This window comes from Dendrobates tinctorius, unplaced genomic scaffold, assembly GCF_039654945.1.
Source record: "Dendrobates tinctorius isolate UK_male_01 unplaced genomic scaffold, ASM3965494v1 ptg000120l, whole genome shotgun sequence".
Lineage (NCBI taxonomy): Eukaryota > Metazoa > Chordata > Amphibia > Anura > Dendrobatidae > Dendrobates > Dendrobates tinctorius.
Window position 1 is genome coordinate 480614 of NW_027361788.1, and position 17452 is coordinate 498065.

The window sequence follows — 17452 nt, forward strand, 5'->3', positions numbered from 1 at the left end:
ACACCGGCAGTGAACAGGCAGAGGAGCAATGCAACACGTCCACACAGCAAGTCGGCGTGAGGTAAATAACGAAATTCGCGAGATTTCGCCGACGCCATCTTGGATCCCGACGTCGTCCACGCCGGCGACATGTTCTTGCGGCGACGCCATCTTAGATCGGCGAAATCACGCGATCCTCAAGATGGCGTAGGCCATCTTGAGGATCGCGGGATTTTGCCGATCCAAGATGGCGTAGCCGCAAGAACATGTCGCCGGCGTGGACGACGTCGGGATCCAGGATGGTGCCGGCGGAAGATGATGTCGGGGATCGTGCCGATGCAGATCGTTGAGCAGCGGCGATGACGGTGTGAGTATGAGAGACAGAGTGAGAGAGAGGGTCGTATGTGGAGTGAAAGAGTGGGGGACGTGATTGGAGATGGTGAAAGGTGAGAGGAGTGTGTGTTGAGGAGGTGTGTGTGTGTTGAGGGTTAACATGGCAAGAGGTGTGTGGTGACGGCTGGCATGGTGAGGAAGGTGTGTGTTAGTAAGGTATATGGTGTCGGGGAGTGTGCGGGGGGGCAGAAGAGGCACAGTGCTACCGCCAAAGGCAGCTTCTGTCTGGATGTGACGTCACCAAGTTACAACCGGACAGAAGCTGCTTAGCGCATTTATTATTATAGATTTTGTTACCTAGTATTCCTATAATATAAATTTAATGCACCACTCATATACACAGTTAAAACTGTTCAGGACATCATATCTATTTTTGACTGTCCTAGTGAGATAAGGGATGTAACTCCTCATTTTCCAGGGTATAAGGACAGTTAAGTCTCTATTTCGCAGGAGCAACAAACTCCAAAAGGTCCATTACACTTGACCTGGGAAGAGCTTAAAGGATTGATTATCAAGTCCTTAGGTTCCAAAACAACTTTTCCAAAGTGGCATTTGGAACTTGTGGCTCTTATCCAAAAATGCTGGTAGTCCTTGAGAATCTGGCATTGATATCGGGTGTAGCACGATTCAGTTTTTCAAGCCCCCTAAAAATACTAAATGCCTTGGTGATTATACAGGTATCCGACCATCAGTATACTAAAGCTTAACGTTACACACTCCTCAACATTGCAAAACCAAAAAAGAAAAGTTGTGGAATTATGGAAATCACTAGATGGATCGACGTGCAAATGATGAAAAAATGGAAACAAACATCTCGAATTTATCAGTATCAAAAGTATTAGCACCACGTTCAGAAATTTTCGCACTTTCACATCTTGGCTGCTTATTAATGGTTGTCTGAGGAGTATTCTGCTGCACTGAATGCACTTGGGGTAAATCATCAAGATCCGCTGCTGGCAGCTAAAATTGCAATTGATCAAAAATTAAGTCCCAGATGAGCTCGATTGGAGACAAGTCCAGGGACACTACAAGATATGGTACCACATTTAGGCCACGCAGGCTACTCACAGTGGTACAATCATCATGCGACCTGGGTGGTCTTTTTGCAAAACAGCTTCTGCAATGATCCATTCTATACTGCCAGTGAAATGGGACGCTATATACCAAGTCTAAGGTGTCTACACATACCATCAGACAGCAATGGAGGCTGGAATGGAGGTGTATCCTCTCCAACGATCAGTCCCACTTTTGTCTTGTACACAATGATAGCCGGAGATTGGTATGGAGACCACATGAGCAACATCATGAAGAAACCTTCCCGAGGAATCCTCACCCTGGTCCTTCTCCTGGGATTATGGTGTGGGGTGGCATAATGTATGGTAGCTGGACCCCTCTAGTCTTCATTCCAGGTACAGTAACAGCTCAGCAATACAGTGATTGGTGGTGGAACCAGTAGTATGGCCATTTCTCCAAAGTGTACCAGAAGTAATTTTTCAACATGACAACACCAGGCCGCATGTTGCTCGTACTACTGTGAACAGCCAGCGTGGCCTGAACGTGCTCCCATGGCTGCAGCATCTCCAGACTTGTCTCCCATTGAGCACATCTGGAATGTCATTGGTCACCAATTATAAAGTGAGCTGCCAGCAATGGATCTTGATGATTTCTGTGCCAAAGTGAATACGGTGCAGCAGAACATCCCTCAGGCGACCATTATTAACCTCACTGATAACAGCCATCGCTTGTAAGTGGGGGAGTTCCTGTGCTCCTACACCAGACTGACTAGTTTGAAAAGTTTTGTTTCCAGTTTTTCATCATTGGAAGATCTGTAACACGTCTATCCATCTTGTGACTTGCATTATTCCACAACTTTTCCTTCTTGTTGCTGCAATTTCAGTTTTGAGGAGTGCATTTACAGGGGTACATAACATGCTGCCAGTGGCCATAAGTGACACTACATTTATTTTGACAGTCCTTTTATAGCAAAGTAATCCTTTCAAAGCACTGAAAAAGTTTTTACTACCAGAGAAGCAAGAACTAAGTGTAATCTCTACTGCACCCGGGGGCACTGTGTAAATGTGCAGGAGAAAACCACTGAACTCCCAGGATTAACAGTCCGAATGGACATATTTCATGCCTAGCTGCACCAGACAACCAAAACACGGGAGTTCAGTGATGGCTGTGCACCCAGAAGTTATGCCGTCCTGGCTGACCGGTCAGCGCTGTTAAGTCTGTTGCTAAGAAGCAAATATTCCATCCCTGCACTGCTCATAATCAACAGCCTGATGTGGTGTGTAAGTGGCTGATGTCTATACTGAGTTTTCTCATGGCCATAAAGCAAAACCACAAAGGAAATTAAATACTAATAATATTGCATAATGAAACAATGGTGGCAGAGAGTCCATCAGTATAATGGGAGCCAACATTTTGATGCATGGTTTGCTATAAAACTTTTTACAAAAGAAAAAAAAAAAAAGCCCAAATGCAAAAATGAACATTAGAAAAATAGGATAGATGCAAAGCAAAAGTGAAATATACATAACACCATGAAAATCATGACCGCTCTGGTGCACTGACTTGGTGAACACAAAATCCTTTCTTTCCTCTTCAACTATTCTGCAATTTCACACAGTTTGCAATTAAAGAAACTTAGTACCGTATATACTCGAGTATAAACAGAGTTTTTCAGCACATTTTTTTTGTGCTGAAAATGCCCCCCTCGGCTTATATTTGAGTGAGGGTCCTAGAAGACGGAAGGGGAGCGTAAGCAGCAGGTCACAGGAGGCAGGATCTGGCTGCTGCGGCTAACACCTTTGCCCACTGCTAAAGAGAAATGAATATTTACTTACAGGAGCCATGCATAACAGGATAGGGATGAGGAGCCATTCATACCAGGATAGGGATTAAGAGCCATACATACCAGGATAGGGATGAGGGGGCCATGCATACAAGGATAGGGATGAAGAACCATATATACAAGGATGTGGTAAAATTAGGTATATACGGTAGTTTAAAAAGGACTTTTCTGGCATTGAACCAATTGTAGCAACTTTCAAAGGGAATTTGTCCCTAGGTTTTATTCTTCCTGATCGGAGGGAGATGTAATATAGGGGCAGAGACCCTAATTCCAGTGCTGGGTCACTTACTGGGCTTCTTGCTGTAGTTCTGATATCATCACTTTTATCAACTGGACTAATTCTAGAAGATCCGCAACAGATAAAGTCCTGTTTTTTCAAAACTACAGCAAACAGCCCATTAAGTGACACATATCTGGAATCAGGGTCTCTGACCCTACATCATGCCACTCTTAAGATAGACCAGAAAAAAAATGGTCAAATAATCTCTTTTAAAGAGGTTTTCAAATTTATGCTGCTAAAAAGGGAATTCCAGAAAAAAAAAAAAACATTTACTACCTTATCTACTTGGATAAATCACGGGGGTCCAAGACCACAGTCACACAACCAAAAGGCTGAGTGGAGCGGTTGTCAAGCATGCACATTACTGATCTATTTAAATCACAATTGCTTATCCTGATAGGTGGGGTCCCCAAAAAATTATAACACCATAAAAATATCTAAGATTGTAAAGAAATTAAAGCAAAATTTCTACTTTTTTAGTCTTCAGCCAAGTCTGTTCTACTAAATACTTGTACTTAATATTTGTATTGTTTAGTACTGTTTTTTTTATATAATTCTTTATTGTACCACTCTGCCTTTATTCCTACTGGAAATGTAGGAATAAACTGACAACGCTCTCATTTGATTTGACTTTTACGTAAAATACGGTCATTTTATTCTGTACCCATGAGATAAGTGCCGTCCCTACTTACGTAGGATTTTCTTCCTTTTCCTCTGATTTACTTTGCAGGTCATTTTCTGTCGAAGGTTTAGTGCGCTCATCCATCCAATCGGAGACGTGCTTTAGGGCACACTCCACCGTCGATACCATGTTCTGGACAGCCTCCAACTCTTCTGGAGATGGGTATATGGTAGAGTGTTTCGCCATGACATGGCGATCGTCATTAGCAAATGATCGAATGGATCTCTGAAAAGGAATGCCACAAGATGATATATAATAGTTTATAATCTCAGATAATCAAACACTATATACATATCTATTAATATAATTGCCATGTAATGTTTTCATTTCCTGTTCTGTCTCAATATGGAAACTGCTGCAGGAACCAACCTATTGTACGGTACCACCAGCGGAACACTGTCGAACCACACACACTCTATACACCGTACGCACCCCACACAACACTCTATACGCCATACGCACCCCACACACACACGCCAGATGACCTGGCCTCCACAGTCACCAGACATGAATCCAATTGAGAAGGTTTGGGGTGAGCTGGACCGCAGAGTGAAGGCAAAAGGGCCAACAAGTGCTAAGCATCTCTGGGAACTCCTTCAAGACTGTAGGAAGACCATTTCCGGTGACTACCTGAAGAAGCTCATCAAGAGAATGCCAAGAGTGTGCAAAGCAGTAATCAAAGCAAAAGGTGGCTACTTTGAAGAACTTAGAATATAAGACATATTTTCAGTTGTTTCACACTTTTTTGTTAATTATATAATTCCACATGTGTTAATTTATAGTTTTGATGCCTTCAGAGTGAATCTACAATTTTCATAGTCATGAAAAGAAAGAAAACACTTTGAATGAGAAGGTGTGTCCAAACTTTTGGTCTGTACTGTAAATTATATATATATATATATATATATATATATATATATATATATATATATATATATATATATACACACACACACACACACACACACACATAGTATATATACACACACCACCACTATAGTGAAGAGAAGCACCTATGTGTAGAGAAACCTACAGAGTACATTAATTTCGAGGGGACTTTTCACTAGATTGTTTTTAATTTAAGCTAAGTACCTCCTCCAATTGCTGCTGCTCCACTGATTCTGGACCACTTTTTCTTTTTCTTCTGTGCCTCTCCGTTCTAAAATTATGCCCCCTGGTAATAATGACAAAAATTTTTCCCCCAACAAACTGGGCGTGAGCCACTAAACTCCTCTGGGGGTGTGGCTGTGTTTTGATTGGACAGCATCAGAGAAGAAAAAGTAAATGCCCACACAGAAGTCCTGTGGTATAGGCCCAGTTGTTAATGAGAAATGTTGCACCATCTTTATAGGGGAACATAACTTTGGATTGGATGGGAACAGAAGAAAAAGAAAAACAGTTCCATAATCAATGTAGCAGCGGCAATTGGAGGAGTCACTCAGTTTAAGAAAATAAAATCCAGTCAAAGGTCTCTTTAAGGAGGCTTTCAAACATATATGTATTTTTAACAAAAAAAAGTCTGCTGTATTGAGGTACTGCCATGATAAAAGGCAGTATTCTTTATAAGCATCCAACTGTAGAAAAAAAAAACTTAAGAGAAATAGACACATTGGGTATATAGAAAGCGTTCTGCAGGTCAGTTTACGCTACATAAAAAAGAAACTAAAAGAAGCACAGTGGGCATAGGATCTCTAGAAATTCATCCCACTTTGCTGAGGCCTCAGTGACCTGCCCCCTATTTTACATACTGTATATGTTATTGTTTTGAAAAAAATAAAAATAAATTCAAAATTGCATTAATCATGCAGGTGCCCCTGTGCTGGAGCATGATCGGATCTATAATATCCATATATTAATTTTATTTGGTGATATAACTTTCTTTAAAAAAATGATTTCTCAAAATGGTGCCAGCCGTGCCTGTGCAGTAGCATAATTCGGATTGCGATAGATGCTACTATGTTGGTGCCATCTTGGTGGAGACAAATTTTTTCGTAGGAAAATGGCGCCTGTGCATTAGCTTCTATCGCGTTCTGAACTTTGCTACTGCGCGGGCGTGGCTGGAGCCATTTTGAGAATGAATTTATTTCTGAAGAAATTTATATCATGAAATAAAATGAATATATGGATATGGCCTGCTGGAAGTCATTTTGCAGGGCTCTGGCAGTGCTCCTCCTGTTCCTCCTTGCACTAAGGCAGAGGTAGCGGTCCTGCTGCTGGGTTATTGTCCTCCTACAGCCCCCTCCACATCGCCTGGTGTACTGGCCTGTCTCCTGGTAGCGCCTCCAGCCTCTGGACACTACGCTGACAGACACAGCAAACCTTCTTGCCACAGCTCGCATTGATGTGCCATCCTGGATGAGCTGCACTACCTGAGCCACTTGTGTGGGCTGTAGAGTCCGTCTCATGCTACCACGAGTGTGAAAGCACAACCAACATTCAAAAGTGACCAAAACATCAGCCAGAAAGCATTGGTACTGAGATGTGATATGTGGTCCCGACCTGCAGAACCACTCCTTTATTGAGGGTGTCTTGATAATTGCCAATAATTTCCATCTGTTTTCTACTCCATTTGCACAACAGCATGTGAAATTGATTGTCAGTCAGTGTTGCTTCCTAAGTGGACAGTTTGATTTCACAGAAGTTTGATTTACTTGGAGTTATATTCTGTTGTTTAAGTGTTCCCTTTATTTTTTGAACAGTGTAGATCTTATCATGCTACAACGCAGGCGCCTGCATGATGTAATTTTTTCCCCCCAAACAATAAGATATACAGTATGTAAAATAAGGGGCAGGTCAGAGAAGGATCAGTGACCTGTCATAAGCGATACAGATGCATATTTAAGCAGAGCACCACATGAAGACCCCCCCACAGGCAGCCTTGGAGCACGAGAATCTCAAACGCACATTACACAACAACCACAAGGCAGATTTCATCACCAGGTATCATTGCAATCAGTATAACGGCGCCGACCTGACATTGTCTGTAGGTTACTGTGCACAATCCTGCTGACAGGTTCCCTTTAATCATGGTATGAAGAAAGAGAGGTGGAAAAAGCCATGGACTGTCATGACACCAGCTGAAAACAATCCTGCCACTTAGTGAAACATATCAGCTAGTTCAAATGATGGCCTATAAAAAGGTGTCTCATTACCAAGGTTACACATAAGAAACATTTCATGATTGGTAAGACCAGTGAGCTGTCTCAAGACCTTAATCATATTGTTGCAAAACATACTGGTGGCTTTGGTTACAGAAGAATTTATAAACTACTGAAAGCTCCAGTAAGCACTCCTGGGGCCATAATTCAGAAGTGGAAAGAACATTATTTCACCATAAACTGACTAGATGCATGATTTCAGACAGAGGAGTGAAAAGAATTATCAGAACAGTTGTCCAGGAACTAAGAAGCACCATTGGAGATCTACAGAAAGAAGTGGAAGCAGCAGGTACAATTGTTTGAAAGAAAACTATAATTAATGCACTCAACCTCCATGGCCTGTATGCACTCTCACCACACAACCTCCATGGCCTGTATGCACTCTCACCACACAACCTCCATGGCCTGTATGCACTCTCACCACACAACCTCCATGGCCTGTATGCATGCTCACCACACAACCTCCATGGCCTGTATGCACTCTCACCACACAACCTCCATGGCCTGTATGCACGCTCACCACACAACCTCCATGGCCTGTATGCACTCTCACCACACAACCTCCATGGCCTGTATGCATGCTCACCACACAACCTCCATGGCCTGTATGCACGCTCACCACACAACCGCCATGGCCTGTATGCACTCTCACCACACAACCTCCATGGCCTGTATGCATCTCACCACACAACCTCCATGGCCTGTATGCACTCTCACCACACAACCTCCATAGCCTGTATGCACTCTCACCACACAACCTCCATGGACTGTATGTACTCTCACCACACAACCTCCATGGCCTGTATGCACTCTCACCACACAACCTCCATGGCCTGTATGCACTCTCACCACACAACCTCCATGGCCTGTATGCATGCTCACCACACAACCTCCATGGCCTGTATGCACTCTCACCACACAACCTCCATGGCCTGTATGCACGCTCACCACACAACCTCCATGGCCTGTATGCACGCTCACCACACAACCTCCATGGCCTGTATGCATGCTCACCACACAACCTCCATGGCCTGTATGCACGCTCACCACACAACCGCCATGGCCTGTATGTACTCTCACTACACAACCTCCATGGCCTGTATGCATCTCACCACACAACCTCCATGGCCTGTATGCACTCTCACCACACAACCTCCATAGCCTGTATGCACTCTCACCACACAACCTCCATGGACTGTATGTACTCTCACCACACAACCTCCACGGCCTGTATGCACAATCACCACACAACCTCCACGGCCTGTATGCACTCTCACCACACAACCTCCATGGCCTGTATGCACAATCACCACACAACCTCCATGGCCTGTATGCACAATCACCACATAACCTCCATGGAATATATGCACGCTCACCACACAACCTCCATGGCCTGTATGCACTCTCACCACACAACCTCCATGGCCTGTATGCACTCTCACCACACAACCTCCATGGCCTGTATGCACGCTCACCACACAACCTCCATGGCCTGTATGCATCTCACCACACAACCTCCATGGCCTGTATGCACTCTCACCACACAACCTCCATGGACTGTATGTACTCTCACCACACAACCTCCACGGCCTGTATGCACAATCACCACACAACCTCCACGGCCTGTATGCACTCTCACCACACAACCTCCATGGCCTGTATGCACAATCACCACACAACCTCCATGGCCTGTATGCACAATCACCACATAACCTCCATGGAATATATGCACGCTCACCACACAACCTCCATGGCCTGTATGCACTCTCACCACACAACCTCCATGGCCTGTATGCACTCTCACCACACAACCTCCATGGCCTGTATGCACGCTCACCACACAACCTCCATGGCCTGTATGCATCTCACCACACAACCTCCATGGCCTGTATGCACTCTCACCACACAACCTCCATAGCCTGTATGCACTCTCACCACACAACCTCCATGGACTGTATGCACTCTCACCACACAACCTCCACGGCCTGTATGCACAATCACCACACAACCTCCACGGCCTGTATTCACTCTCACCACACAACCTCCATGGCCTGTATGCACAATCACCACACAACCTCCATGGCCTGTATGCACAATCACCACATAACCTCCATGGAATATATGCACGCTCACCACACAACCTCCATGGCCTGTATGCACTCTCACCACACAACCTCCATGGCCTATATGCACTCTCACCACACAACCTCCATGGCCTGTATGCACTCTCACCACACAACCTCCATGGCCTGTATGCACTCTCACCACACAACCTCCATGGCCTGTATGCACTCTCACCACACAACCTCCATGGCCTGTATGCACTCTCACCACACAACCTCCATGGCCTGTATGCACTCTCACCACACAACCTCCATGGCCTGTATGCACTGTCACCACACAACCTCCATGGCCTGTATGCATTCTCACCACACAACCTCCATGGCCTGTATCCACTCTCACCACACAACCTCCATGACCTGTATGCACTCTCACCACACAACCTCCATGGCCTGTATGCACGCTCACCATACAACCTCCATGGTCTGTATGCACGCTCCCCACACAACCTCCATGGACTGTATGCACTCTCACCACACACCCTCCACGGCCTGTATGCACAATCACCACACACCCTCCACGGCCTGTATGCACTCTCACCACACAACCTCCATGGCCTGTATGCACTCTCACCACACAACTTCCATGGCCTGTATGCACGCTCACCATACAACCACCATGGCCTGTATGCACGCTCACCATACAACCTCCATGGCCTGTATGCATGCTCACCACGCAACCTCCATGGCCTGTATGCACGCTCACCAAGCAAGATTCCATTGCTGAAGAAAAAGCATGTTCAAGAGCGTTTAGTGTAAAATTGAACTCTTTTTATGGCATAATACACATCATGTTAGGTCTACAGAAAGAAGTGGAAGCAGCAGGTACAATTGTTTGAAAGAAAACTATAATTAATGCACTCAACCTCCATGGCCTGTATGCACTCTCACCACACAACCTCCATGGCCTGTATACACTCTCACCACACAACTTCCATGGCCTGTATGCACGCTCACCATACAACCACCATGGCCTGTATGCACGCTCACCATACAACCTCCATGGCCTGTATGCATGCTCACCACGCAACCTCCATGGCCTGTATGCACGCTCACCAAGCAAGATTCCATTGCTGAAGAAAAAGCATGTTCAAGAGCGTTTAGTGTAAAATTGAACTCTTTTTATGGCATAATACACATCATGTTAGGAGGCCAAAAGGCACTGAATATTACCCCAAAAGCACCGTAAGAGCAGCAAAGTTTGGAGTTGGGAACATCATGGTGTGGGGACGTTTTTCAGCATACGGCACTGGTAAACTTCATGTAATTGAAGGAAGGATAAGTGGACAAATGTATGAAGATATTTTTGATAAGAAAAATCTGCTGCCATCTACCAAGATGAAGATGAAATGAGGGTGGACATTTCAGTAAGACAATGAACACAAACACACAGTCAAGGAAACTTTCAATTTGTTTCAGAGAAAGAAAATAAAGCTGCTAGAATGGCTAAGCCAATCACCAGACCTGAATCCAATAGAAAATGTATGGCAGGAACTAAAGCTCAGAGTTCATAGAAGGAGACCTCAAGACCTTCAGAATGTGAAGAGTGTTTGTGCAGAAAAATGGGACAAAATCTTAAGTGAGCAATGCCTGCGACTAGTTTCTCCATACAGGAGGCGTCTTGAAGCTTCATCAGCAACAGAGTCTTTTGTACGAAATACTACATGGATTTCAGTAAGCATGTTCAATACTTTTTCCCTTTGCAATTTCTCATTATTACACATAATTTATGGACACCTATGGTGAGTTATTTGCCTGTGTGGATTGGATGGGTTGTTACCGACATCTCGTGAGAATTTCTTCTCAATGACACCTATATATAAAGAAATTTACTTAGAAAATTGGTGACGTGTTCAACACTTATTTCGCTCGCAGTAACTTTCTTTACTCCATTGACTAGCACTGGTCCAGCGTTGCCATCTTTGCTTACTTGCTGCAAAGGAGATATCACGGTTACAGCGAACATCAGCACTGCAGCCAATCGCTAAGCTCAACGGCTCTACCAGTGGAAATGGTGTTTCTCATCACCCACAAGTATAAAAAGAAAACAACAAAAATGATATACTCTTTGCCAATAACTGATGAAGTAGAAAATAACCACTGTGCCCCTTGCTACAATTGTGAGTGGATGCACTTGTTATGAGATGTGATTTAGTAGGATTGTTCGCAGAAGTCACTTTGGTTCTGCTATTCGGTGTACGAGATGGATATTTTCCAATCTTCCACTGCAGCGCGCTTTAATAAAATACCACTCCGACTGGTATGAGCTTTCGGCAGGCCACCATCGTACAATGCAGAACAGAGGGATAAAGGGACAGGAGGTCGGACAGTACAAGAGACTCCTGTCCTCCAGCACCGCCATCTCAACCTTAGAGCATTCACTAATAAATGCATCTATTCTACGGTATATTAAGGCCAGTTTACACTTCGCTTTACTCCTTTACTGTATTGCTTTGCCTTTCTTGTCCTTTAAGTGCAGATGGCATTGTAAAACGGGACAGCCACTGCCCTCCGTGCCATGAAAAGAAATCTCACCTAGGGGGTGAAGACAATGACATTTTAGACGTTCTTTATGCTCCCATTCTTCGCCGTTCCCATCCCCAGTTGAGGCCGATATTTTATTTAACGCTGGAGACAGACTCAGCAGATGTGACTGCAGGAGCGTCTGAGAAAGGTCTAATGCTATTCACACAGGGACGGCTGCAGAGGATTGAAGTGCTGCTATGTATTCAGGACGGGTTCCAGATGCAGATTCTCGCTTTGCACCATGTTTCTGTACCGGACGAACGTTTTGCAGGAGTCGTGATGAATGTGTTATGATTCCGGATACAATTTTCCAGAATGCCGTTGAGTATAATGCATGCAAATATTTGTTCTACCCTTTAAATGTGTTTCTGAAGTGGAAGTGCAATTTTCATACAATTTGCATAATTCCTGCAAAATGAAAAGCGTCTGCTGTCTGAGCCTAACGCGTGTGCCACGAAACCATACCCCGAACTCGGTAACCTAAGGATTGGCTGCGTAGGAGCATGGATCTCTATGATTATTGCTTTCCGTCATTTTGCACGCTTACAGATATGCCATGTGTCACAATTTGGCCCCTGCGCAACAGGAATTGCAGCTGCAAGGGGAAATGCGGTCTACGGTTGCTTGACTATGTGGCTGACAGTGTAGGTTGGATGGAAGTAATGGGAATTGCCATTGGATGCAGGGGGGAAGAGTACACAGCAAAGACCCTCCGTGCAAGAACAATATGGCCCCTAGCACAACGACTTGGTCCTCTCTCAAATAAAGCACCCACCGGAAACTGAAGCCAGAAAAAGGTCCCCATAGGCAATCTAGTAGGAGTAATGACTGGCCTCCATGGATTGTACAGCTCCCCATAGATACCATTAGAACACTAGAAAGGGCATGGCCACCTCACCGCTGACTTCTATGGGTAATCACTGGTAACATCCTTTAGATAAGTTGATAATCCAAAATGGTCTACTCCTTTAAGGCCAGTTTTCTATGCTCTTTATTGAGGGGTGCAGCTTCAGGTAATCCCCATCGGTGTCGGGAGTCAAGCAGTCACCAAACTTCTGCAGCAAATTACTGGTCTAAGCAGACCACTGCGGCTAGTAACTGGCTGCAGCGTTCAAGTGACTGATGGACTGCACGTCTGTGTACTGCCGGTGACCAATTGGGCTGAAGCATCAGAATGAAGGGGCATAGAAGGGGGTAAGTAATGGATATATCATTCCTTAGAAAGTGTGGATAACAGAGCAAATTGACCATATCTCCCCAATAAGAGCCGGAAGACCACCTCAGAGATCTTATTAACCCCTAAAGGGCAGGACAAACAGAAATAAAAATAAAAATAATCCAACCCTGCACATCAGGTTGAAGCAGTCTTTCAAAGTCACCTTGAACGTGGCACCGTCTGCGGGTGACATTCAATCAGAAAACAGTCTTTGTTAAATTCTCCTTTCACGCTGTTCAATAATTCATCTCTTCGGCTCCCAGCACCAAGTGAAATAATCAGATTTAATGCCGCAGGTTTACAATGGGGCTGATACATCCTGGGTACCACTGAGCAACGATGGTAAAATCATGTATTGCAGTGGAGTTTAACCCAAATGGTAATAGCTGCATCTTGGTTTACCACTAAATGTAATTTACCGGTACATGCATGATTCTGCAGGGCTGCGAGCTGCTCGTGGTGGTCTATCAGCACAAAGTGCAGCAGGGAATGAAGACACAGATGAAGCAATCTATATCCCGTCCTCTATGCCAAGGTCACGCATGCACCGCTACTGCACGGCCCTCTCTGGACAGACCGGTAGTCAGCGACCAGAAGAGGCTGCTGTGTGTGTGTGACGAGCAAACGAGGCTGCATCTCATCACATAAAGTAGTGTGTCCTTCTCCAATGACAAGTGCAAGCCTGTGTGCACGGAGAGAAACACACGCATGTTCCCACCGTGCATAGAAACGCTGCCAGCCTCCAGCAGAATTTTTGAAGCACAATCTAATCAAAATTTGGGAAAAATTCTGAATTCATGAGTCACCATGTAGTAGGCTTTTCTCTTTTTGCAGATTTTGGGCTCAGGTTAGACACTGATAATCTGTAACCAAGCATACAAATGGGTTTTTACAGGCTTTATGGCTGACAGCATGCCGTGGATTTTCCTATCCACAACATGCCCATAAAATTACAGACTTTTCTGCCTTGTCGATATTCATGCTTTAAATGGTTACTGTCATTTCAACAAACTTTGTATATATTAATTTTACAAGCGAACATTGGAATGTTAAAGGGAATCTGTCACAAGGTTTTTGCTACCTCCATCTGAGAACAGCATGATGTAGAGAAAGAGACCCCGATTCCAGCAATATGTTACTTACTGGGCTGCTTGCTGCAGGTTCGATAAAATCCCTGTTTTCTATGCTGCAGATCTAGCAGTTCCCTGAATGCTGAGCTATGTACAACTCCGCCCAAACCAATGATTGGCAGCTTTCTGGGTATACTGTGCATAGTTAGAAAGCATCCAATCAGTGGTGATGGCGGGATAATACAGGGCTAATATGAATATGGAGGACTACAAGGCAGCAGGTTTACAAGTCCTCTGGTGATAATCTGCTAACAGAAAAGTGATTTTATCAAAACTACAGCATGCAGTCCAGTAAGTGACACATCGCTGGAATCAGGGTCTCAGTATCTACATTACGCAGCTCTCAGATTAGATGGCAAAAATGATTCCCTTTAAATGGGTTGTCCAGGCTGATGATCTAGCCTTAGAAAGGTCATCAATATTAGATTGGTGGGGGTCCGACACCCAGAATCCTCACAAATAAGCTATGGCCTGATATAAATAGTGCACAGAACTGGAACACCACAGCTCCATTTACTGTGTAGTGGCCATTGCCAACTGAATAGGGGCTGAGCAGCAGTCCTCAGCAATGGCAACTACATGGTGAATCTCAAGCTCTATTCACTGTTTACATCCACTCGTGGTTGGTGCTGAAAACTGGCGGGGGTTATGGGTGTAGGACCACCCCCGATCTGATTTTAATGATCTTTCCCAATAATAGGTCATCAATATTAAAAGCCTGGAAACCTCTTTCATATATGTGCCAGGAGAATTATGCTTCTTTCTCCACTCATGAGCCACTTTCTTAACCTTCCCAACTAATGACTCTGGAAAATTGCTAGCATCCATCAAAACAAGACAGATTGTGAGTTGTCTGGAGTGACAGAGTCAGCTACTTAGAGAAGTCTATCGCGAAGGAAAGAGGATGAACAGAATTAAAGATTTCTGCTTTTTAGGAATTGTTTTTGTGCGGATCCACAGCTACACTGCTCAGTACACAATACTACTGTATGATGTCCTCCCTGACGCTGCATGCACAGGAGAGCTGGAATCCCTCATGTCTGTGTGTGGTCGGCATGGGAGGCATCATAGTAGCTAGTCTAGACCACAAAGGATTTACACAAAGGGAAACTGGTGAAAAAAATGCAGAATACAAATAATATAATGGCCAAAAATCATGCCAATTCTTCTAGTATACACACAAATGTTTATCCTGAAAAGTCACCAGAAATCATAGGCACATCTTATTTCGATAATACTTTTAATACGAAGACCCTGATTTATCAAAGCAATTTTGCATACATTCGGGAATAAAATAAATTTGAAACCTTGCAAAATTTGTGTTGCGCAAAAATGTTGCAACTTTTCCTGTTTACACCAGTCTCTCCCAGCTAAGCCAAAATGGGCAGACGGGGCAGGACAGCAGGGCTCGAGCTGGGGGGCTAGACATCAGAGCGCGAGCAGGGGGGCTGGACAATAGAGCTCGAGCCCGGGGGGCTAGACAGCAGAGCTCGAGCCGGGGGGGCTAGACAGCAGACCTCAAGCCGGGGGGGGGGGGGGGGGCTAGACAGCAGAGCTTGAGCTGGGGGGCTAGACAGCAGAGCTTGAGCCGGGGGGCTAGACAGCAGAGCTCGAGCCGGGGGGGGGGGGGGGGGGGGGGCTAGACAGCAGAACTCGAGCTGGGGGCTAGACAGCAGGGCTCGAGCCGGGGGGGCTAACAAACAGCAGAGCTCGAGCCGGGGGGGGCTAACAAACAACAGAGCTCGAGTCGGGGGGGCTAGACAGCAGAGCTCGAGCCGGGGGGGGCTAGACAGCAAAGCTCGAGCCGGGGGGGGCTAGACAGCAAAGCTCGAGCCGGGGGGGCTAGACAGCAGAGCTCGAGCCGGGGGGGGCGGGACAGCAGAGCTCGAGCCGGGGGGCGGGACAGCAGAGCTCGAGCCGGGGGGCGGGACAGCAGAGCTCGAGCCGGGGGGCGGGACAGCAGAGCTCAAGCCGAGGGCGGCACAGCGGAGCTCAAACTGGGGGTGGGATAGCAGAGCGCGAACCGGGGGCGGGACAGCAGAGTGCGAGCCGGGGGCCCGACAGCAGAGCGTGAGCTGGGGGCGGGACAGCAGAGCTCGAGTCAGAGGCGGGACAGCAGAGCTCAAGCCGGGGGCGGGACAGCAGAGCTCAAGCCGGGGGGCATGACAGCAGAGCTCGAGCCGGGGGTGGTATGGCAGAGCTCCAGCTGGGGATGCGTCAGCAGAGCTCGAGCCAGGAGAGCTCAAGCTGGGATGGGAGACCAGAGCTGGGACACCAGAGCTTGTCTAATTCATGACGGGCTGTGTCTTTCCTGCACACAATGGATGTTTTAAATCAACTACAATAAAGGTTATTTTTTTATTTGGCATTTATCATCAGGTTTTTACCATCTATTGTGAAAGTGGCATAATGTAGGGGCAGAGACCCTGATTCCAGTGATGAGTCACTTACTGGGATGATTGCTGTAGTGTCGATAAAATCAGTTTTATCAGAAGGAGATTATCACTAAAGGACTAGCAAACCTTTTGTCACGTAGTCTTCCATTCCCATGAGCTCTGATTAACCTCATCTCCACCACTGATTGGTAGCTTTCTGTATACATTGTGAAAGTTATGGATCAGTGGAGAGGGCGGAGTTATGCAGAGCTCAGCATTCAGAGAAGTGCTAGATCTGAAAGAGATAAAACTGTGATTTTATCAAAACTACAGCAAGCAGCCCAATAAGTGAAACATTGCTGGAATCAAGGTATCTGCCTCTACAGTCATGGCCAAAAGTTTAGAGAATGACACAAATATTATATTTTCACATGATCTGCTGCCCTCTGGTTTTTATGTGTGTTTGTCAGATGTTTTTATCACATACAGAAATATAATTGCAATCATATTATGAGTAACAAAAGGTTATATTGACAGTTAGAATGAGTTAATGCAGCAAGTCAATATTTGCAGTGTTGACCCTTCTTCTTCAGGACCTCAGCAATTCTCCCTGGCATGCTCTCAATCAACTTCTGGATCAAATCCTGACTGATAGCAGTCCATTCTTGCAAATCAATGCTTTTATTTTGTCTGAATTTCAAGGTTTATGTTTGTCCACCCGTCTCTTGATGATTGA

At 45.4% G+C, this 17452-nt stretch overlaps 1 protein-coding gene across 4 annotated transcripts in view; it reads right to left on the minus strand.

The window, feature by feature from the left end:
* The window catches only part of STRBP (spermatid perinuclear RNA binding protein), a 184664-nt gene that overhangs the window by 86095 nt on the left and 81117 nt on the right, over nucleotides 1-17452 (minus strand). For all 4 annotated transcript variants that reach the window (XM_073590689.1, XM_073590692.1, XM_073590690.1 and 1 more), the window contains one exon: nucleotides 4202-4416. In XM_073590689.1, the coding sequence (XP_073446790.1) occupies nucleotides 4202-4416 (215 nt within the window). The remainder of the gene's footprint in view (nucleotides 1-4201; nucleotides 4417-17452) is intronic.